The sequence below is a fragment of the Olea europaea genome, chromosome 9 (genome assembly GCF_002742605.1).
Source record: "Olea europaea var. sylvestris chromosome 9, O_europaea_v1, whole genome shotgun sequence".
Classification (NCBI taxonomy): domain Eukaryota; kingdom Viridiplantae; phylum Streptophyta; class Magnoliopsida; order Lamiales; family Oleaceae; genus Olea; species Olea europaea.
The window spans coordinates 9,850,867-9,860,515 of record NC_036245.1 but is presented as its reverse complement, the minus strand read 5'-3'; the positions used below and the strand labels follow the sequence as shown (position 1 = coordinate 9,860,515).

Genomic DNA, 9,649 nt, shown 5'->3' with positions numbered 1-9,649 from the left:
GAAGATCTATCGGGCATTCTACAAGATAGACAAGTAAAATTTACAATGACTTGGTTCCGAGAGTGGCACCAATATCTAAGGCCCTGTACCAAATGACACTGAAAGAACTTCAAAAATTGAAGTTATAGTTGGAGGAGTTACTGGAAAGAGGTTTCATTCGACCGAGTATATCTCAATGGGGCGCTCCAACATTTTTTGTAAAAAAGAATGATGAAAGTACGAGAATGTGCATTGACTATCAAGAATTGAGCCATCTAACTATAAAAAAATATATACTCGTTGCCAAAAACAGAAGATTTATTTAACTAGATAAGGGGTGCGATAGTGTTTTCAATGATCTACTTAGGTCAGGGTACATCAGCTGAAGATCAAGGCAAGTGATATACCGAAAATGTCCTTAGGACTCGTTATGGACATCATGAATTCACTATCAAGCCTTTTAATTTGACCAATGCTCCAGTTGTATTTATGGATCTAATGACTCAAGTATTCCACAAGTACTTAGACCAGTTCGTCCTTATATTTATTGACGATATACTTGTGTATTCCAAAAATAAGAAGCAACATAAGGAACAACTCCGAGTAGTACTCAAAACTTTGAGGAAAGAAAAGTTATATGCCAAATTCAAGAAGTGTGAATTTTAGCTTGATTGAGTGAATTTTCTTGGTCATGTGATTATCGCTCAGGGTATTGAGGTAGATCCAGTTAAATTGAAAGCAGTAATAAATTGGCCTAGACTGACTAGTTTGGGTGAAGTTCACAGTTTCTTGGAATTGGCTGACTATTATAGAAGATTTATTGAGGGTTTCTAAAAAATAGTAGGCTGATGACTCAGTTGACTAGAAAGGGGTGACGTTTCAATGGACAGAAAAATGTCAAAAATATCGATCCATAAAGATATGATGGGGATATGATATTTTTTCACGTATGATTCAAATATTTTTATTCGGGATTGTACCATTATTTTTGTATCATATTAAGTATTTCCATGTACTCACAATTTTCCCTACTCATAGGTTAGAACGAATCGTTGGTTGACAGACAATAAGGTGCAGTTGTGGTGCTAGGATTTATAGAACTCAATAAAATAATCCGGTGTAACAAGACATTTTATTTTCAGCATTATCTTAGTTTATTTCATAAGGTCTTTTTTATTTAGAAATTTATGACAAGATTTATTGGGTTATAAATTTCAATATGTGTTAAGTTATATTAGTTAAATTATCATTTTACTATTTATCTAATAAATGTGATAGGCATGATTTGTAGTATTTTTTTTTTTTTGGAATCCATTTTATTTTGACTATGAGTTTCTTATATTAATTAATTTGTGCTCGTTAATTTCACGTGCATACACCATTGAAATAAATAAATTTGGTAACGATTTAAACTTTAAAATTTGGTTCGTTACAATTCGCACAAAAGTTTCCATCCGATAAATTAGAAATGTGAAATAGATTTAACACACTCAAATCTACCATTATTTGAGAATACAATTCTAGTTATTATACAAAGAGTACTGAAGTGCTCAAATTTTCAAATACAATCACCAGACAGAATTTCAGCACAGCGCAGCATCATCAGGAACTGACAATCCAAGCTTTTTCTGATACATCTAATTTGGGAAGAAACGGGATCATATCCATATATCACAAACTTGTATAGAGAGATTTTATCTATCTTTTACGTGAACACGCAAATAGCCAAGAATGAGTTGCCTAGCAACCACATAAAATGATTGCAGACGAAGAGAGGGTATATATGTTGTGCCAGCGGCACACACATAACCCTTCAGATTGCCTTCAAATCCACTTACTGTCCATGACAATGCCATGGCCAGCGTTCGCCATATTCGACGGGGGCTGAAATGAAGGGTGGAGATGATTAAATTGAAAGGAATGAAGACTGCCCATGGGAAATAGTTTACGGAAAACTTCTGAACCTGGATTTGTTGATCTGCTGTCCTTCGATGAAGTCGAGTTTCCTCCATTAGATTGAAGAACCTCGGAAATCTGGGATCCAGTGGGCTGTGGAAGTTGTGTTTCGTAAGTCTTGTTCATGTCAGTATTATCCTGAATGCCATCCTTCTTTGTGTTGAGGAATCGCCCACCGTTGCCTCTTGGACGGCGCATTGCGTGGAGATGACGGGACAGGTGCAGATATTGCTGGGGAATGGTAAAGTAAAGGGAAATGTTAGCAACCATTTGATAGTTGATATCGGCACTACATGACCAATACTGATAAACACAAAGGAGTCCTCTAAATGATGTTTGACAGGCAGTGCTCAATGACATGGTGGATTTCTTAATACTTTTCAGTGCATCCAGTATTTCCCCTACCAAACATTTGTATTAGAGAACTGTAAGGTGAAAAAGGATCTGCTAATAATATCAGGTCCCAAATTCTCATGATGCTAGTGAAGATCTTTATCGGACACGTCAACTAGGGTAGTGTGTCCATATCCGTTATGTGTTGAATATGTGTCGATACTGACACTACTCGAACACACTACCATAATAATTGTTTCTTTTTTTATTAAAAATATTATATATTTTTAACACAAAATTATCACTAAATAACAAATAGGTACTCATATTAAAAGATTTCAATAAGAAAAATTAATAACAAATATAAACTAAAATTATATTGTATAAATGAAAAATTTTAAAGAATTTAATCAATGTATCATGTCAGTACTTTTTGAAAAATCACATGTCAACATATCTGACACATATCGTATCAGAGACATGTATCCATGTTAGTGCATCATGGATTTTTATCAATTATCATAAACAGAAACTAACATGTTAACGAATTAATGGCTGCAATGATTTGTTTACCCTTATTTATAAATTGAAGAGCCAAAAAGCGGTTGATAGCATATAAGTGTCATAAGAACTTAGATTAAGGTGGTTGTACAACATGCTTATACAGTTTGGTGTACAGCCCCCTCACACACGAGGGGCCCACCTGGACCTCCTCGTGTGTGAGGGGCTGTACACCTATATGGCATGGTGTACAGCAAGCATCATCCTAAGAACTTTTATGTACCTTATGACCAAGATCGATAAACTCGAAGGAATCCAAGTACATGTTTGATAGGCCATAATTGATGACATGATGGTTATTAATGCTCTTCAGTGCATCGTATAAGAGAATTGTAAGGTAAAAAAGGATCTGCTAGTCCCAAATTCTCATGAAGAGATTGATGCTCTTTATCAATTATCGCACAAAACAGAAACTAACATTTTCAAGGATCAAATGGCTACAGTGATTTGTAGCTGATAGGAGAGAGAACGTTTAAAAGTGTCATAAGAACTTTTATGTACCTTACGAGGTTTGAGCACCTTATTCTCCATTTCTGCCTTGGCACGGGATTGTCTGCGCCTCATAATTCCACGGTACTGCTTGGCATTGACAAATATTGGCCCTTCATCTGTAGTCATATTCAATGGTAGTAGCATGACGCGGCCCTGAAATGGTCGACAGAGAATGACGTTTATTTAATCCCTGAGTATATATGTAGATATAATTCAAAATTCCATTCCAACCTCAGCTTGGGGTCCATAAGTTGAGTATACTCCATAACACTGCTCTGCAAGTGGATATTTTCCACAAATCTGTGGCAATTCAAAGAAAAAGAAAACAGAGAAGATTTCATTGATGTAAAATTCCGAAAATGGATACGAAATTCACAAGTAAAATTTTTACCAAGGGTTGACCAAATCCAAGCTCAAAATGGCCTTCATATTCCATCATAGCTCCTTGCATGGAAGTCACAGTCTGAAGTTGAGATTTTGCCCCATTTGCTGCAGATTTTAAATCATCTCAATGATAAATATTTAAGTAGTTAAGGCTTGGTTTAGTATTGCTAAAGATTCTATGGGAATCAAGTTAGCTGTGTTGAAGAAAGAGCTTGCTACAACAAGAATCATTCAAGTGTTTGGTAAGCTTTTGATTCAAAATTTTTGTATGTTTCAAAATTAGAGCATCAAAGCAATGCTAGGCAAAAGTTTTTATTACTGTTCACTTATATAAATACCGAAAATCGACATTGATTATAATGATCTTCTTATGTATTATTATCATTAGCCGTTTTGTATAATTTACTATTACTTCTATAATTATTTTAAAACGAAAAATTTAATATATAAAAGCAGACTGTACAAAGACAGCAGCATGTATGATCAATAACTTCATCAACCGAACTTAGGGTTCATGTTACCCCTTCAAGAAATTGTTGAATGTTAAGTCTTTGCATGCGTTTATTATATGTGTTCATGCCTATTAAGTTTAACGGCGAAGGTATCAGGTGAATATTCGTGGAATATGACGACCAATCCCAAGAGTACATCACAAAATGTGACTTTTATTAAAGCATCTTCTAGGTGGACATCATAAAGGATAAAACTACTGGATTCAAATGAAATTAAAGATGAGTTGCAACAGAAGCTGTCGAAGAGAATTATGAAGTACAATAGAACCTTGAAAAGATATCAAAATGCATAATGCATTGTCAGATCATATATAAACTCAGATTTGTGCCCAATCTTAGAAGAAAGGTCTTAAAAGATGAGGGATACTAATTTAAGAATGAAAGTCGTATTTCAAAGGTCATAAAGTCTCATTAGTGGTAATGAGAGAATCCAAGAGAAATGATTTATACTATTTGCAAGGGGAAGCACAAAAGGCCAATGATCCAAGTCTGCTCTCAGTAAATGAGGACAGATCCGATCTATGGAACGGAAGAATGAGGCACTTGGGAAACAAGGGGCAGAGATTTTTGTGGAGAGGGTGTTAGGTGATAGAGGCATTAAGATCATAAACAATAGAGATATAGTGTTTAATGAGATTAAAATGATATGCTTTAAAGCTAAAAATAACTTGGATACAACTGTAAAAAGAGATTCAGAAAAACCTCAAGTTAAGGGAGTTTCAACTCAGATGAAGCTACATGAGCCTAACCTGGAAATTACTGAACCAAATTTAGAAGAGAACAAACCCAAGAACCACTTGAAATTGTTGAAACCATAAATTCAACCAATGTTGAGCACTAAGTTGATAAATGAAATTATCAATTGGTCAAGGAGAGACAAAATGAGGCCGGTCAGACCAAAATTTTAGATGCCAGTCTATAAATCTAATTGAACATGCCTTAGTTTTAGGTGAAGCTATAGAGGAACCAACCATTAACCTATGAGGAATCCATAACTGGCCCCAAAGTCTGAAAAGTGGCTTCATGTCATGAGGGAAGAAATGAAGTCCTAATAAAAAACGAAACTTTGCAGATAGTTCATAAGCCTAAAAAACAAAGAATTGTGCAGTGTAAGTGGTTATATAAAGTGAAAGAAGATAGTAACACAAATGAAACACCTAGATAAAAATCTAGTTTAGTTGCTAGAGGGTTTGCACAAAGGGAAACCATAAACTATAATAAGATTTTCTCGCCAGTGATCAAATACAAGACCATGAGACTGATTTTAGCCTTAGTTGCTCTACATGATTACAAATTGGAAACAGGGGCATAGATTTAAACAGTTCACAAGTTAATGATTGATGTAGATTGAATTTACAAACACACGACAACAATAACCAAACGGATTGAATTCAGAAACAAAGTTTTATTATTTCGTGAACAATCAAGAAAACCCTAGGAGGCGTCTTGCAGCATCTTAAATATGAAAGAAAAGATAATCTACTGGGCCAACAGTCCCAAAATGGGCTGGGCTACAAAATGAAAATAACAAATGCTGGAAATAAATAACACAAAAACTTAAAATGCTTTTTTGACACACTAAACGACTTCAAATGCCCAAAAACCCTCGTACGTCACAGCAAAGCAGTGAGTTCAACCCGAAACGCTCGCTACCTTTCCGAAATGGGGTTATGGGCCCAAAACAGACACCAAACGCAAAAGTTACATCAATTTCTTTGAAAGCCGACCATCCAACCGTTCCATGTATGCCAATGCCTGTTCCTCCACATAAACCTCATCATTCTCCCCGGGGTCAATGGGATTCGCCCTCGAATCAGAACCGGTAGCACTATCTCCCACGTTGTCTCCATGGTATGGTAAAAGATGCTTTACATTAAACACATCAGAAGTCCGTATATGGGAAGGAAGTCGAAGGCGATAGGCGTTGGGGTTGATCTTCTCCACAATTTCCACTGGACCAATGGTATGAGGTGATAACTTCGAATGCTCATGAGATGGCACTCGATCCTTAGTCAGTACCGCCCAAACATAATCCCCAACGTCAAACTCAACAGGACGTCGATGCCGATCAGCCGCCTCTTTATACTTACGGTTGGACTCGAGCAGATTAGCTCGTGTTTCCTCGTGAATTTGTTGCAAACTACGAACAAAGTCAACAGCTGTCCCATGCAGCCGAGTCTTAGAGGGCAGAGTCAATAAATCAACAGGGCTGCGGGGCAGAATACTATACATAACCTGGAACGGACTGAAACCGGTGCTTCTATTTCTAGCATGATTATACGCAAACTCTGCCTGGCTAAGCTGCTGATCCCATGAGTGTAGATTATCCCCAACCAAGCACCGCAACAAGTCACCCAAAGAACGATTAACTACCTCTGTTTGCCCATCAGTTTGAGGGTGATAGGCACTACTAAAATTGAGCGACGTGTTAACTGACTTCCATAAACTCCGCCAAAAGTGACCGATGAACCTCGTGTCTCTGTCAGACACAATGGAAGTGGGCAACCCATGCAACCGATAAATCTCTCTGAAAAATAGCTGAGAAACCTTGACAGCATCAGTGGTGCGCTTGCAGGGAATGAAGTGCACCATTTTAGAAAAACGATCTACCACCACAAAGATGGAATCATTACCACGTTGTGTGCGCGGTAAACTCAAGACAATCCATGCTAATATTAGTCCACGGAGCTGAAGGCACTGGTAAGGGTCGATAAAAACCAGCGTTTGTGGCTTTCCCCTTTGCCACGTGGCACACTCTGCATCGTGAGACAAACTTCTTCACCTCACGACACATAGTAGGCCAGAAAAATGAAGCGCTAATCAAAGCCAAAGTACGATCTCGCCCAACATGACCTTCACCATGAAACTCCTCAATCAATTTCAGACGAAGACTGCAATCTGGTATACACAACTGAACACCTCTAAACACATACCCATCCTCTAACAGAAAAGAGGAATGGGGTCCCTACAGTAAACTGTGATAGATGGGGCCAAAATAAGGGTCATCAGCATAAAGAGAGACAAAGGTCTCAAACCCGGTGACCGCTACCTGTAGCTGCTCTAATAACCCATGTCGCCGACTGAGCGCATCTGCCACACGATTAAAAGAACTAGCCTGATGTTTAATGACAAAGTTGAACTGCTGCAAAAAGACAACCCATGATGCATGACGGGCAGATACAAACTCCTGACTTGAGAAATGCTTGAGGGCTTCATGATCGCTGTATAAGACAAATTCTCGCTGAAACAGATAATGTTGCCAATGGCGAATGGCCTGAACAACAGCATAAAGCTCTGCGTCGTAAGTGCTATACCTCCCACGAGCCCCTGCCAACTTCTGACTGAAATAAGCTACTGGTTTTCCTTCCTGACTGAGGACAGCTCCGATACCCAATTTAGAGGCATCACAATGTAATGCAAAAGGTTTTGTGAAATCAGGTAAGGCAAGTATTGGGGCTGAAATCAGACGCTCCTTAATGATCAAAAACGCTTTCTCAGCCTCGGGTGTCCACTGAAACCTACTCTCCTTCATGCAATCAGTAATGGGAGACATGATGGTGCTGAAGTGCTGAATAAATCGTCGATAAAACGACGCTAAATTGTGGAAACTCCGTACATCAGAAACTGACTGTGGACGCGGCCATTGCCGAATCGCATCAACCTTAGCTGCATCCACCGTTACCCCACCGGCTGACACAATATACCCCAAAAACAAAACACTATCAGTATAGAACACGCACTTCTTATTGGCTGCAAAGAACTTCTCCTTGCGTAAAACAGTAAGGACTTCCCTTAGATGCACACCATGAGACTCCTCCGACCCACTGTACACCAATATGTCATCGAAGTATACAACAACGCACTTACCAATAAACGGTCGAAGTGCTTGGTTCATCACCCGCATGAACGTGCTCGGTGCATTGGATAGTCCAAACGGCATAACTAGCCACTCAAATAATCCCTCCCATGTCTTAAATGCTGTCTTCCACTCATCACCAGAACGAACTCTTATCTGATGGTAACCACTTTTCAAGTCCAATTTGGTAAACACAGTTGCGCCGGCCAACTGATCAAGCAAGTCATCTAGCCTCGGTATCGGAAAGCGATAACGAACTGTTATTTTATTGATGGCCCGGATGTGTATAACTCCCATCTTTTTTTGGCACTAGGAGTGCGGAGACTGCACACGGGCTGAGGCTCTCTCTGATGTACCCCTTCTGCACCAATTCCTCTACTTGTCTCCTCAACTCCTCATGTTCCACTGGACTCATTCGATAATGTGGGCGATTAGGCAATGACGCGCCCGGTACCAAATCAATGTGATGTTGCATATCCCGCAAAGGCGGAAGACCCTGTGGAAGGTCATCCGGAAACACATCATGAAACTCAGACACCAAGGCGACAGCTTTGGGGTGAAGACCCGTCCCCTCGGCTGCCATAGGAACTGTCGACACTCCTGTCGCCTCAGTTCTCACTAACAACAGTACAACACCTTCTGCCAGCCTCTCACGCACAAACAAAGATCGGGAAAGGAGATTACTACTGTCCCCTGCCGAAGACAGACACTGCGTATCTTTGGAGGGCAGTAGTACAATCTTTTTACCCGAAAAGGTGAATGTATATGCATTTCGACGCCCTTCATGGCACACATCCCTATCAAACTGCCATGGACGACCCAACAACAAATGACACGCATCCATCGGCACCACATCACACCAAACACTATCACGATACACACTGCCAATAGAAAAAGATACCAACACACGGCTAGTAACACGAATTTCATTACCTCGTCTCAACCATGCTAGGCTATAGGGAGCAGGATGAGGTTCGGTGCTTAACTACAGCTTCTGCACGGCCGCTTCAGATATCACATTTTTGCAACTGTCCGAATCAATGATGAACCTACACACTTTTCCTCCAATGGTACACGTAGACAGAAAGATATTGTTTCGCTGCAGGTCCTCAAACGACCCCTTAGGCGTAAGGCACGCCTGTCGGACCACCAAAAAAGGCCCCGTGTCACCTGTATGCACAATTTCAGCCTCTTCGTCTTCATTTTCCACATGAACAGGATCGTTAACATCGGCCTGTGTTTTCCCTCCAATGAACAAACCTGGGCGTGGCTACCCATGAGATGGACAGTCCTTCCTCAAATGATCAAAACCACCACAACCAAAACACTGACTTCCACGTCCTCGTCCACCAGGAAGAGCCCAGCCACCCGGATTAGCGGTTGGAGGAACCACTGGCCGAGTGTTCCGATCAACGCCCCAACCCCCAGATGTAAAGGATTGGGACGGACCAGATGTGGGATTTGGGGCGAATTGTCGACCCCCACCAGATAGACCACCAGAAATGCCTACTACAGAACGACGTTGTTGTTGATTTTCAGCCTGAAGTGCTCGCTGGTGAGCCTCAGAAACAGATAC

The 9,649-nt window shown here is 40.0% G+C and overlaps 1 protein-coding gene across 1 annotated transcript; it reads right to left on the bottom strand.

Annotated features, from left to right (window-relative positions):
• Positions 1–1,414: 1,414 nt before the first annotated feature.
• On the bottom strand, positions 1,415–4,056 carry LOC111399932 (nuclear transcription factor Y subunit A-10-like). The gene is made up of 5 exons (XM_023027416.1): positions 4,044–4,056; positions 3,713–3,828; positions 3,553–3,621; positions 3,331–3,474; positions 1,415–2,166 (listed from the first exon to the last, which is right to left on the bottom strand). The coding sequence occupies exons 1-5, from the start codon at positions 4,054–4,056 to the stop codon at positions 1,804–1,806; spliced, it is 705 nt and encodes a 234-aa protein (XP_022883184.1). The 3' UTR covers positions 1,415–1,803.
• Positions 4,057–9,649: the final 5,593 nt, after the last annotated feature.